General features: G+C 43.0%; 1 protein-coding gene across 1 annotated transcript in view; it reads right to left on the minus strand.

The window, feature by feature from the left end:
* Positions 1–15,112, minus strand: part of LOC134355029 (volume-regulated anion channel subunit LRRC8B-like) — a 69,944-nt gene that overhangs the window by 20,668 nt on the left and 34,164 nt on the right. The window contains exon 2 of the mRNA XM_063064687.1: positions 8,526–10,646. Within this exon, the coding sequence (XP_062920757.1) occupies positions 8,526–10,646 (2,121 nt within the window). The remainder of the gene's footprint in view (positions 1–8,525; positions 10,647–15,112) is intronic.

Below are 15,112 nucleotides of genomic sequence, written 5' to 3' on the forward strand. Positions count from 1 at the left end.
AATAATAGATGACTAGCCGAGCCAAAGGACAAATAACAGCGCGGCAGTTTAATTTGTGTTGTGAGTATGGAGGAAGAGATGTCGGGAGCTTCTTCTGCATTGACGGATGTAGTAGGTGCATGATTTGTGCAAAGACTGTGGCGTTGATAATCAATTTCACAGGGATTCCCAAACTTTCCTTATGACATGGGCCAATACCATAACACAAGGGTTATGTGGAACCCAGGCTGGGAACTCCTGCTGTAAAGGGAGGCTCCAGATAGGGGAGAATTGGGTTGTCAGTCAGGGAAGGGGATTCTGACTTCAGGGGTTGGGCATACTAATCATAAACACAAGAGATTCTGCAGAAATCTAGAGCGATGCACACAAGGTGCTGGAGGAGCTCAGCAGGTCATAACTCATGACCTGAAAGAATAAACCAATGCCATCGAGGCACATTGGTCTATGTGGGAGCTTGCTATTCATGAATTGCCTGTTGAATAGTAACTGTGACCAGACTACAAAAGTGACTATAGAACTTTCTGTGGGCAGAAAGGATGTTATACCTGTCTAATATCTTCAGTGGTGAGACAGTGACTCAGCGGCCAGACTTGAGGAAGCATAGAGTGGCTGGGCAGTTGTAACATTGAGTAGTAGTAATGCAATCACTCGAGCCGAGTATGATGTTCCCCTAAGGGATTGTCTATTAGTGACTCCTCGCTCAAATGGCTGTAGAGGCTGATCCAGGATCCACGTATTCTGATACAGTAGGACACGAGTAAGTGGTGGCTGTGGTCAGTGACTGAGTCTTTTAGTTGTTCAGTCTCTCCTTTAGGAGCTGCCACTTGTTCTCTCTGGCACACTGGAGATCATTCTCATGTAGTGCAGCTCCCTCTTGAACAGATTTCCTCCAGGTGCAGCTATTGAGTGCAATGTCTTCCCAGTTTTTAGATGTAATGTTGAGTTTCTTCAGGCTGATTTTGATATTCCCTTACACTTCCTCCCTTACCACCATTCAGGGCCCCAGACAGTCCTTCCAGGTGAGGCGACACTTCACCTGTGAGTCGGCTGGGGTGATATACTGCATCCAGTGCTCCTGATGTGGCCTTCTATATATTGGCGAGACCCGACGCAGATTGGGAGACCGCTTTGCTGAACACCTACTCTCTGTCCGCCAGAGAAAGTAGGATCTCCCAGTGGCCACACATTTTAATTCCACATCCCATTCCCATTCTGACATGTCTATCCACGGCCTCCTCTACTGTAAAGATGAAGTCACACTCAGGTTGGAGGAACAACACCTGATATTCCGTCTGGGTAGCCTCCAACCTGATGGCATGAACATTGACTTCTCTGACTTCCGCTAATGCCCCACCTCCCCCTCGTACCCCATCCGTTATTTATTTTTATACACACATTCTTTCTCTCACTCTCCTTTTTCTCCCTCTGTCCCTCTGATTATACCCCTTGCCCATCCTCTGGGTTTCCTTCCCCCCGCCCTTGTCTTTCTCCCTGGGCCTCCTGTCCCATGATCCTCTCATATCTCTTTTGCCAATCACCTGTCCAGCTCTTGGCTCCATCCCTCCCCCTCCTGTCTTCTCCTATCATTTTGGATCTCCCCCTCCCCTCCAACTTTCAAATCCCTTACTCACTCTTCCTTCAGTTAGTCCTGACGAAGGGTCTCGGCCTGAAACATCGACTGTACCTCTTCCTAGAGATGCTGCCTGGTCTGCTGCGTTCACCAGCAACTTTGATGTGCGTTGCTTGATATTACCTGTGAAGTGTTTCCTTTGTCCACCAGGGGCTTGGTGACCTTCCTTCAACGGGGAGTAAAGGATCTGTTTGGGGAGACGTGAGCTCGGCATCCAGATTAAATCACTTATCCATCGGAGTTGGTTTTGCATCATCATGGTTGAGAGGTGTTCAGTTTGGCCTCCTCCAGTACGATCGTGTTGGTGTGCCTGTCCTTCCAGCTGATCCTCAAGATCTTTTGTAAGGATCTTCGGTGGTATTGTAACACTGAATAAATTCACCACAAGTTTATGGTGAAAGACCAATCTGCATTTTAAATTGGTCTAACACCCCGAGCCACTCCACTGGTGGGGTGGGCTGCCCCCGACAAGGTATTGTTTGCTTAAGCCATCATCTTGCTGTTCTCCAGAAGCAGAGTTTGTGTGTGATGGAAAATATTTCCTTTCATCTATATTGCCTCTCTTGACCGAAGTGCAATACAGCCAATGTAGCATCTTCTGAAATGAGGACACGCAGTTATAAAAGAGAAATCAAATTTGTTTACTGTAATGTCACAGTGACCTGAAAATCTGTTTCACTGATGTTTGTTTGGTGATAAATATTGGCCAGTACATGATTAAACTTTGAAAATGTTTCCTTGTGAGTTTATTTGAGCTACTCCAGACGAAAGGTAGCAATTGAGTTTAGTGGGCCATATTGCTCAGTTGACTGATGAGGGATTAGGGGAGCAATTACTGGCATTTACCTGAGTTTTAGGTCAGGAGATGACTGCACTCCAGTCACTAAAGTGCACTAACTGGCCCAGACTTCAATAAACCAGCTTTTCACTGTGTTGTCACGTTAGTGGCAAAGGAGGCTTTTGCCTTTGTATTAGTGGACAGCTGTGCTACCAATGATCTAATCTCAGCTGAGAACATAAGAACATAAGAAATAGGAGCAGGAGTTGGTCATCTGGCCGATCGAGCCTTGACTCTGCCATTCAACAAGATCATGCCCGATCTGGCCATGGGCTCAGCTCCACCTACCTGCCTTTTCCCCATAACTTTCATTTCATCTGCTATGCAAATATTTATCTAACTATGTATATTTTATTAGGTAGTCTCTCCTACTTCCCTAGGCAGAGAAAGCCACAGATTTACTGCTCTTGGCAAAAAGCAATTTCTCCTCATCCCCATCCCAAATCTATTCCATTCCCCTGAATCTTTAGAATATGTTCCCTAGATTTTTAGATGTTTCTATGAGGCATTCTACAAGTATGTGAAGAGCAAGAGGATAAGACATGAGAGAATAGGACCAATCAAGTGTGACAATGGAAAAGTGTGTAGGGAACCGGAGGAAATAGCAGAGGTATTTAATGAATACTTTGCTTCACTATTCACTACGGAAAAAGACCTTGGCGATTGTAGGGATGACTTACAGTAGACTGAAAAGCTTGAGCATATAGACATTAAGAAAGAGGATGTGCTGGAGCTTTTGGAAAGCATCAAGTTGGGTAAGTCACCGGAACCAGACAAGATATACCCCAGGCGGCAGTGGGAGGCAAGGGAGGAGATTGCTGATCCTCTGGCAATATTCTTTGCATCACCAGTTGGGACGGGAGAGATTCCGGAGGATTGGAGGGTTGCAGATGTTGTTCCCTTATTCAAGAAAGGGAGTAGAGATAGCCCAGGAAATTATAGACCAGTAAGTCTTACTTCAGTGGTCGGTAAGTTGATGAGAAGATTCTGAGAGGCAGGATTAATGAACATTTGGAGAGGTATAATATGATTAGGAATAGTCAGCACGGCTTTGTCAAAGGCAGGTCGTGCCTTACGAGCCTGACTGAATTTTTTGAGGATGTGACTAAACACATTGATGAAGGAAGAGCAGTAGATGTAGTGTATATGGATTTCAACAAGGTATTTAATAAGGTACCCCAAGCAAAGCTTATTGAGAAAGTAAGGTGGCATGGGATCCAAGAAGACCTTGCTTTGTGGATCCAGAATTGGCTTGCCCACAGAAGGCAAAGTGTGGATGTAGATGGATCATATTTCGCATGGAGGTTAGTGACCAGTGGTGTGCCTCAGGGATCTGTTCTGGGACCTCTTCTCTTCGTGACTTATAAATGGCCTGGATAAGGAAGTGGAGGGATGGGTTAGTAAATTTGCTGATGACACGAAGGTTGGGGGTGTTGTGGATAGTGTGGATGCTGTCAGAGGTTACAGTGGGACATCAATAGGATGCAAAACTGGGCTGAGAGGTTTTAGATACAGTTCAACCCAGATAAGTGGGAGATGGTTAGATTTGGTAGGTCAAGTATGATGGCAGAATATAGTATTAATGGTAAGACTCTTGGCAGTGTGGAGGATCAGAGGGATCTTTAGGTTCATGTCCATACCAACCTCCATGACCCATCTACAATCACTCTTTGCCTTCTGTGGGCAAGCCATTTCTGGATTCACAAAACGATGTCCCCTTGGATCCCATGCCTCCTTACTTTCTCAATAAACCTTGCATGGGGTACCTTATCAAATGCCTTGCTGAAATCCATATACACTACATCTATGGCTCTACCTTCATCAATGTGTTTATTCACATCCTCAAAAAATTCAATCAGGCTTGTAAGGCACGACCTGCCTTTGTGAAAGCCATGCTGACTATTCCTAATCATATTATGCCTCTCCAAACATTCATAAATCCTGCCTCTCAGGATCTTCTTCATCAACTTACCAACCATTCAAGTAAGACTCACTGGTCTATAATTTCCTGATACAATAAGGTCTTTTAAGAGGCTCCTGGATAGGTACATGGAGCTTAGGAAAACAGAAGGCTAAGAGTAACCCTAGGTAATTTCTAAAGTAAGTACATGTTTGGCACAGCATTGTAGGCCAAAGGGCCTGTATTGTGCTGTAGGTTTTCTATGTTTCTATGAGGTTCTCTCTCATTCTTCTGAATTCCAGCGAATATAGTCCCAGGCAGCTCTGTCTCCCCTTGTGAGCTAACTCCCTCAAGTCTGGAATCAACTTACTAACTCCTCTACACTGCCTCCAAAGGCAGTACATCTTTCCTCAAGAAAGAAGGCCAGAATTGCTCTTAAATTCAATCCCCCTAGCGATGAAGGCCAACATTCCATTTGCCTTCTTGATCACCTGGACATACGAGAGGGAAGGAGCCTAAGAAGACACAGGTGGGACTCTGGGAAGACACAGGGCAATTGTTTCAGCTTAGGGTGCCAGAGGTGAGTGATTTGCAATAGTGTTGGGGAGAGCAGTCTCAGTAGCAGCTCCTTAAAGTTAGTCAATATTGGAATCGTCCTGTTAGTATCTTGTTTACAGTGATAATTCATTAAGGCTTTCCCTAAAAAAAACAACTTACAAAGGATTTTTTTAATATTCATCCAAGAGATGAGTTTCAGTCACTTAGCCACGGAGCAGCTGAAGAAGAATCCAGAAGAGGGACTGCTGAAGAGAAGGGAAGACACAGGAAGGACCCTACTACCCAACTGCCTGCATCCCAGCTGTTCCCATGTCTCTACCTCTCCTGAGTCTGCAGATCCATAACTAGCCACTACAGTCACCAACAATAGTACCATTGCTCCTGTGGACTTTTCTTCCCTCCTGATCTTCACAAGCAGAGAATCAGCCAACATCAGTTTACTGATTAGTTACCAACCATAGGTGCCCCGGTGAAGGTGGTGATGATCTACCTTCCTGAACCATTACAGACTCTGAGGTGTGGACGTACCCACAGTTACGTTAGGGAGCGAGTTCTGGGATTTTGACCCAGTGACAATAAAAGAACCGCGATATATTCACAAGTCAGGATGGCGTGTAGCTTGGAGAGCAACTTCCAGGTAATGGTGGTCCCCATGCCTTCGCTGCCCTCGTCCTTCCAGATGGTGGAAGTCATGGGTTTAGAAGGTGAAGTCCAAGGAGTCTTGGAGAGTTGCTGCAGATGGTACACGCTGCTGATACTGTGCGTAGGTGGTGGAGTGAGTGGGTAATTGTGACTCACAATGCCCATTGCAAAAATTAAAAATTATTATTACTGCTGATGTCCAACATCGTACTCCTACAGTTTTGAAATCTGTGAATACAGGAACTTTAAAGGTCTTGTTCTGGATATGTTTTCGTCACCATCATAGAGAGCATCCTGACATCAGCCGTTACTGTCTGGTTTGGTGCAATATCCTCTCACAGTATATCAAAATAACAGCAAACTGCCAGGTCATTAGGTACAGTCTGCCATCACTGCAGGACTTGTATGTGTCCAAGTCAAAGAAGCAGGCAGGAAAAAAACCAATATGGACACTACACTCTTAGCAAACAGCCTTTTCCAAAAGCTCCTTTCTGGGATATTAAAACGTAAACATCACACCATTTTAAAAGCTTCTCCCCTCAGGCAGTTAATCTGATCAAGCATTCTAGTTAGAACACCCCCCTCCCCCACCCACCCTCTACAACTTCAGTCACTGCACTGCCCTGCAAACAGTTTAAACCAGTTTTTATAGTGCTATTTACATTGTAGGTAATGCACTTATGCACATCTTATTCCATAGCTGTACTTTAACCTCTAACTTTGTATTTATATAATTCTTTACTCTTTATAGTTGTTGGATGCTGTTTCGTTGCTGCACCAACACACCACAGCAAATTCCTAATACATGGAAATGTAAATAGTGAACAATATTTATCCTTGATCCTTGATTAAAAATATCAGATTAAGTGAACTCATTGTTATCTACGGTACATTATTATAACTACTGTCAAAATAATGCGGTTCCCTTTCATGGTACATTTTAGGTTACAGATGGAAAACTCACACAACATGCATCTAACCCTTCATTAGCCTCCAGTTTTCAAATAATCATGCTATAGAAATGAGGCGCAATTAAGCCAAGTGCCAACACCAGTTAAGATTTTTATGTTCCATAGGTCTTGAATGGCGAGAGTACAATTATTAAACAAATAAAGCAAAATCATCTGAAATTTTAATATGGATAATTTAGTTTTACAATTCCTTCCCCCGTCTCCAAAATTATGACCAGGGAAGAAAATTAATTAAAATGCCCATAACTTATTTCTCAGTGGTGCCTTCTTTAGAGGGTGGCATGCCAGCGTAATGGTTAGCACAACACTTTACAGTACAGACGACCTGGGTTCAATTCCCACTGCGCTAGAGGAGTTTGTACATTCTCCCTGTGACTGCATGGCTCCCCTCCGGGTGATCTGGCTTCCTCCCACAGTCCAAACACGTACCAGTTGATGAGTTAATTGGTCATTGTAAATTCTCCTGTGATTAGACTCGGATTAAAATTGGGGGATTGCTGGGAGGCTCAAATTGAAGGGTCAGAAGGACCTACTCCACACCTTATCTCAATAAAATAAAATATTTAGGAAGATATTACATTTATGAATGCAAAGAACCTTCAGAGCCTGGCTAGTTCAGTTGGTAGAGCATGTGACTTAATCCCAGGGTTCTGGGTTTGAGCCCCACGTTGGGTGTTGCTGTTAGGGGTAGTGGTTAGCGTAACACTATTCCAATGCCAGCAATCTAGGTTCAGTTCTTGCCACTGTCTGTAAGGCATTTGTATTTTCGCTGGGTTCTCTGGTTTCATTCCACTTTCCAAAGAGGTATGTGTTAGTAGTTAATAATTCACAAGGGTGTAATTGGGCAGCACAAGCTCTCTGGGACAGAAGATCCTGCTACCATGCTAAATAAATCTCTAAATAAAATTAAGTAAATAAATAAATACATACATACATAGCTTATGGCAGCTAATAATATATTTGTCTCCAGGTGGAATAAATTATAAAGACTATTGAGTAATTGTGGTAGAGACCCATTAGGCTTTGTAAGTGGTTGAATATTGGCCATTTACTCCAGTCTGTCCAACTTCATTTCAGGTGGGAGCCCTGTTGCCAAATGAGGTGAGAATTTCAGGATTTTAACCATCAAAAATCATGGGCTTTTGGTCTTCAGTGTGCATCAGCTGGGTGTGTGTTGTGCAATTTTCACCAATGGGATGTAGGATCACCAAGGGTTTGCCCAATGGCATCCAGTGTTGCTGTAACTAAGATAAAATGGAAGGTGGCCCTTATGGAAAATGTCAGGGCATATTGTGGAATTAGGGTATATAACAAACATTGACTTCAGCAACCAATCCTTTGACCTGAATGTAAATTGTAAATTAAATTTAAAATGCAACCCTGGACAATAGTTTCCTGAATCTGTGGATAGCAGTTAGTTGAAAAACTAGGCAATGTTGATTTTCTCTTGTTTGTAATTAACATTTATTTTAGGTGTCTGGAGTATTGGTGTGAAGAAAGAGGTGTGAATCTGATATGTAAATCAAAGGAAGCATTGTAGATACATTGTGAATTTAGAATTGCCCTTTGATCTTCAGCACATATAATGTCGTGTAATATTGGGTCAAACAGGCCTCTTCCTCTAGACAGTGTCTCATTTTTTGTTGACTAAACCACTTCTGTATCCATTAGCTTCAGTATTCTGTAGTGGCTTTGTGCAGATTACAACAGAACCCATGAACAATGCTGGAGGAACTCAGCAGATCAGGCAGCATCTAAGGAGAGAAGTAAACAGTCAACGTTTCGGGCCCAGACCCATCAACATTTTCTGCTGAGTTCCTCCAGCACTATCCATGTGTTCCTCAAGATTTCAGGAATCTGCAGAATTTCTGGTATTTAACATTTGTAGTACAGCTACTAATATACTGTAAATGACAAGATATTGAAGAGGCCCAGATGCATTCACACAGACTTCCACTGACAATAACTATAGGTGGATTTACTCACGTTGTTGTTGGAAACATTAAGGTACTGAAGATGAGTCAGTTCACTGATCTCATCACCAATTGTAGTCAGGTGATTATTGCTGAAGTCCAAGTATCGTAACTTGCTGCATAAAAAAAGTTGTGTTGGAATGGTTTCTATTCTGTTATTGTTGAGATATAGCTGCTCCAGGTTTGAAAGAGTTCCAATTTGCAGTGGTATGTATGCTATTGCATTGTACCAAAGTTTAAGACACGAGAGCCATTTCAAATGCTGGAAGCTAATAATTTCTTCTATGGTCTTCAGCCTGTTGCCTTTCAGATCAATCTCACGTAGATTATACAAGCTAAAAATGGAATGTGGAATGCGTTCTAGGTCACAGTTCTGAAGTTCAAGGTGTGTGAGACTTACCATATTTTTCAGTGTATTGAACACAGTTAGTTTGGTTCCTTCATTATCAATGCACAGTTTGTTTAAGAGGAGTCCTGTACCAGTGACAATGGCTGGAATGTGAGGAAGACTGTTCTTCATGTGTAGAACTTTTAATTTCTTCAGGTTCTCAAGGCCGCTCAGAGACACAAAGTTGTTCTTTTCCATTTTTAAGTTACCTGTTAAATGAAGCTCTGTCAGATTCTTCAGATTAAAAATCCAACGTGGAGCTTTCTCCATGTCAGTGAACTTGATGTGCAGTACTTGCAGGTTTTCGGCTAAACAGTTCAATGCCTGCAGGTCCACAATGGTCGGCGTGTGGTAAAGATGGAGCTCTTTGAGGTTAGTCAGCTGAGACATTGACGCTTTAAAATTGGCTTCTGTTATGAGCTCCAGTTTAAGTACCTCAAGCTCCTTCAGTTCAAAGACAGCATCAGGCAGTCCGCTGATCATGAACATGGACAACTCGACCTTGTCCTGAGGGTTCTTCTGCAGTTTATACCTCAGCCTTTCCGCAGTCCACTCCAAGTTCAGGTTAATCTGTTTCAGCTTGTTCTCACTGACTTCTGAAAGGAAGACCGAGAACCGCTTTGAATAAAGGGGGTCGTACTGGTCGGAGAGGTGAAGAATGAAAGCAAAATCGTTTATAATGTCTGGAATGTCCCTGTAGCTGCTTTCCTCTCGGACAGTCTCAAAGGAATATTGCTTCAGTGAACGTCTGAGCATCCAATACAGGCTATAGACACATAGCAGTCCGTGTACTGCCACCAGTATAGCATAAAAAGATGCTAAGACCTTGAACATGATTGCCAGAGAATGGACACAGTGGTACTGTCTGTATCCTGTAAATATCTCGATGTCAACTTTGCAATTGATATCAAATTTCATCTCAGTAACAGAGTAAGGGGTATAGACAATGATAGCAATTAATAGGAAGACCTTTATAATAATCTGCCACATGTACAGTTTGTAGATAATGTCTTTTTCTTCAACATGTACTTTGAACTTCTTCACCTTTTCAAAAATAGCCTTCGCCTGCTCTCCTTCCTTCTGGTCCAATATAGTTCTCTCAGCCGCGTCTGCCAGATTAAGCTTCACCCTGCTCTGCGCAGACTTGGTGGCCGCCTCGCCAGGCACGGAAGAGAAGGACGTGCTAGCCATCAACCTGGTCTTGTGGTAAGGCAGCTTCTCACCACTAATCTCCACCGCCTCGGACAGAGCCCGAGTGGTCCAGGGGGAGTTGAAGCACTTGAGGAGGATGGTGATGAAATGCTCGAGCCTGGAGCTGGTGCTGGGGTACTTGAACCAGAAGTTACTGCACATCAAGAGCAGAAGCGTCTGCCAGAGCACCAGGTAGGGGAAGAACTTGGAGAACCAATCAAGCTGCTTCTCGTAACACACGGCGTCAATGAAGGCATACTGTTGCCTGTCGAGAAGGTTCTTAATCCCGCTCAGAGGAGGGAAGCTTCCATTCGGATTCCTCGACGCATTGTTCATGTACCAAGGGGGCTTGCAATGGTTGTCGACCACCACTTTGCAAGGAAGGCAAAGCATTTTGTTCTGAGCAATCTGAAGGGTTCCACCCAGCAGTGCAATCAGGAGCATCACCATGCAGATGTAGTGGCTAAAAACATCCCACCAAGGCTTCAGTATGCGATATGCTGTTTGAGGATCGGTCAACCACTTGAATTCTGTCACTGTAAACATCTCTGCAGCCTGTGGAGTGGGAGGGGTAGGTGGGGTATAAGTGGAAACATAATAAAATTACTTCAAAGTTTTTGCACCTTGTTGTCACGAGCAAACGGCAACAGTCAAGTGCTGGCATCGTGTCAGGGCTCAGAACCTCAGTCAAAGTAAATTTATTAGCAAAGTTCATAAAAGACACCATATGCTACCTTGGGATTAGTTTTCTTGCAGACATTTACAGGAAAATAAAGAAATTCAATGGAATTTATGAAAAATTATGCATAACAGGGACTGGCAAATAAGTCAAGCAGTGAATCAGAATGGAATTTTTGATCACTGGCCTATGTAATGATAGTTGTTATTTTGAGGCAGCAGGACAGCACAATACATAAAATTACTGTAAGTTACAAAATAAGTAAGAAGATAGATAGGTCATCAATATTTATCGTGTCTTATGACATAGGCAGTCAGGATCTCATCACCATGATTGTTCTTGGCAATTTTTCTGCAGAAGTGGTTTGCCATTGACTTCTTCTCGAGCAGGTGGTGGATGGTCGTATGAGCAGCCGGTGCATAATGGTTATGCGACCACTGACGTCAGAGAGACTACTCTGAAGAGTACTGATAATGGCTGGGGACACCCGTCTTGTAAAGACACTGCCCAGAAGATAGGTGGGTAGGTAAATAGAAAAATAGATAGCCCAATATGGGTTCAGGGACAGTTCAGAAATTTGATGGCAGAGGGGAAGAAGCTGTTCCTAAAACAATGAGTGTGTGTCTTCAGTCTCCTTGTAACTACTTCGTGATGGTGGTAATGAGAAGAGGGCATATCCCGAGTGGTAAGGGTCCTTAATGATGGACGCTGGTTGAATATTCAGATACTCTTTTACCCTCTTTATTACCAGGCTGTGTCACAGGACAATTTAAATTCACAATACTGGTATTGCAAGAACCCAAGAGCATTGCATCTATACAGATAATGTTGTCAATTAAGATTCCCTAGATAATTAAAATGCAGTTTTCCAGGAAAGGAGCTAGGTTTTTTCCCCAAATGCTTAATGTTCACTCAAAATATGTTAAGTTAAAGGGGAGAATAAAATATGGGATTAATGTAGAATTAGTTAAATGGGTGATTGATTCCTAAATGGACATTGAACTATAAACACTACCTCACTTTTTCAATATATTATTTCTGTTTTTGCATGATTTTGAATCTCATACTGCAATTGATATATTTGTTTATTTATTCTTCTATATTATGTATTGCATTGAATTGCTGTTGCTAAGTTAACAAATTTCACGACACGTGCTGGTGATAATAAATCTGATTCTGATAGTACAGCCTTATGGGCTGAAAGGCCTACGTCCATGCTCTATCATTCAATGACTTTATAACTCTGACATTCACACACCACTGTGAATAATCAGCACATGTGAAGAAGTACCCAATCAATCATGTTGCTTTGACAGTGAAGGGTATCTAGCTGGTTACTTCACAGCCTGGTACGGAAACATCAATGACCAAGAATGGTAAACCCAACGAAAGGTAGTAGATACTGCCCAGTCCAGCACAGGAAACCTCCCCGCTCCGTCGAGCATATCTGCAAGGGGTGCCTCACCATCCAGGCCATCTGATCTCTGTGATGCTGCCGTCCAGAAGGAGGTACAGGAGCCTTAGCTCCCACACCACAAGGTTCAGTAACAGTTATTACCCTTCAACTATCAGGCTGCCGAACCAGCATGGATAACTTCACTCACTTCAACACTGAACTGGTTCCACAAGCTATGCATTCACTTTCAAGGAATGAAAGTGAATGCATAGCTACCACTCATGTTCACTGTGTTTCTAGTTATTTATTTTGTATTTGCACAGTTTGATGTCTTTTTCACATTGTTTGTTTGTCAGTCTTTATCTGTAGTTTTTAAAAAAATGATTCTGTTGTATTCCTTGTTCTACTCTGAATGCCTGCAAGAAAATAAATCTCAAGGTGGTAGGTGGTGACATACACATACTTTGATAATGAATTTATTTTGTGCTTTGGCGTAAACGCTGCCCTGCTCTGAGTGTTGTTGGACCTGCACTCATTCACGGAACTGGCATGCCTTCCGTCACACCCTTGATTTGTGAGTTGGTGGTAGAAAGGTGTCGGGACATCTGGAGCAGAATTAATATCTTGACTCTAGTTTAGCCAGACAATACTTTCTGGGGCCTCTTTTCACCCTTCCTCATGTTGGCTTATCAACATCGACCAGAAGCTGAGGTGGATCCACAAGAAAAGTTTGGGGTTTCTATAAGATCACACCCCATCTCATGCTTCTTAACTCATGAGTACAGGCCTAGAAGGCAGGACTGGACTGCCCAAGAGCAGTGGAAGAGGAGTCACTGACAGTATTTGAGAAGTGCCTAGATGAGAGCTTAAATCTCCAGGACATTGAAGGATAAGGACCAAGTGCTGGCAGATGGGATTATTGTGGATGGATGCAGCAGACTGGAGTGGAGCATGGGGGTAGTGAGACCCTTTCAAGAAGATATGTACTTATACCCAAAGGTGCCGCTCTTCAAAGCTCCCCCATCCCAATTCCCTGCTATTCATTGTTCTGGCCTAGTTTAACCTCCTGAAATGCATTACTTTGCACTAGTCCGAGTTAAGTTCCACCATCATTCCCAGGTCCACCTCCCCAGTTGATCTACCTATATCCATAAGCTTAGACAAACTTCCTCATTGTCCACTCCACCACCAATTTGGATGTCATCTGTAAACCTACATGCCATCTACATTCTCTTCCAAATCAGGGAAGAAAGTGTGGGAGCTTCCTGTGTATAATTTAGTCCAGCATTACAACCAGCATGAGCACACTTCAAACTTATTCTTCAGGCTAGCACTTTATTCCCCAGAGTTTAGGAGAATGAGGAGATTTGATAAGAGGTATACAGAATTAGAGGTAGCATGGGCCGAAGCTGCTCACTCAATCCTCCACACTGTACAGGGTGTGTGAGATGGCGCTTTCTAATCCCTAGAAGTCAGTGAGCTTACAGCACTTCAAGGGCTTATGAACTCCTCTCCTTGTAAAATACCCAGAAAATACTAGGCTCATTGTAAGTGACGTGCAAGTTTTTAATGACCTTCCAAACTATTTGTACTGTTTAAGACCTCTGTCCTCCTTAAAAAAAAATTGATTTTAATTAACATTTTTGTAATTCATCTGTATAAATATATCAAATGAATTTCAAAGTAAATGGAAAAGGTTTTTTCAAATCTTTCTTTATAATATCCCTGCCAAGACTTAACCCAACTTGATTCTTTCAATCTAAATTTTTACTTCACAAAAACGTTTGTCAAATGTGATTTTTAATTCACTGAAGGATTCTAATGGTGTGCCTGGCAGTTATGCCATCCTGATGACATCACTGTGTGTTGGGGATTCCGGAGAACGGACAACCAGCGATGGGAAAGGAAATTCACGACTGAAGGCTCCCTGAGTCTCTGTGCGCCCCTTTGACAGAATCTGGTCACAAATACCACTGGCTGATTAATGGCTCAGACTGTAGAAGTCATTGCTAACCATTTGCAAGGATGTGATATCACGTTACATTACTGGCCACGTAGCGTCAAACGTTCCATGCCAGAAAGTAACGGAGGAAATAGATTTCTAGCGACATTGATATGACATCATAATAACCAACTGTCAGCCTCACTAATTACCACACTTTCGGGCTCCGATTACTTTTCTGATATAACCATAATTTGCAGCTACATTATGATTCTACTGGCAATGCGGCATGTCAACAACAGCTTGCATTTTACACAGCATCTTTAACAAAGTCATGTATTCCAAGGTGGTTAATGGGAGCCTTCTTAGTAAACGGCTTCTAATACAGAGCCACAAAAGGAGTGTTTCGGAGGATCAAGAACCAAGGAGATGTCAGGATTACTGGCCAAGATGGAGAGGTAGATGTTATGCAGCATCTTACAGGGTGGCATGCTTGTGTAAATCTCTTACAACACCAGCAACCTGGGTTCGATTCCCATTGCGATCTTTGGTTTGTACATTCTCCTCGTGACCGTGTGGGTTTCCTCCAGGTAGACTGGTTTTCTCCCACAGCCCAAAGACATACTGGTTGATAGGTTAATTGGTCGCTTGGGTGTAACTGGGCGGTGCAGGTTTATTGGGCCAGAAGAGCCTGTTACCATGCTGTATCTCGGAATAAGTAATTCTTGTAAAGGAAACATAGGGGGGAGAGGCAGAGGGCCATAGGATGGGAATTCAAGAGCTCAAAAGCCAAGGCATCTGAATGACCATTGGCAGAATGGTTAACATCAGAGTGTCAGAATATGAGGAGTGCAGGCATCATCAAAGGGGGCAGAGGGGTATAGGAGGGAAATTCAAAAGCTCAAAGCCAAGACATCTGAATGACCATTATTGGCAGAATGGTTAATATCAGAGTGTCAGAATTTGAGGAACGCAGGCATCATCAAATGAGAACTAAGTTAACG

The sequence above is a fragment of the Mobula hypostoma genome, chromosome 12, assembly GCF_963921235.1.
Source record: "Mobula hypostoma chromosome 12, sMobHyp1.1, whole genome shotgun sequence".
In the NCBI taxonomy this organism is placed as follows: Eukaryota; Metazoa; Chordata; class Chondrichthyes; order Myliobatiformes; family Myliobatidae; genus Mobula; species Mobula hypostoma.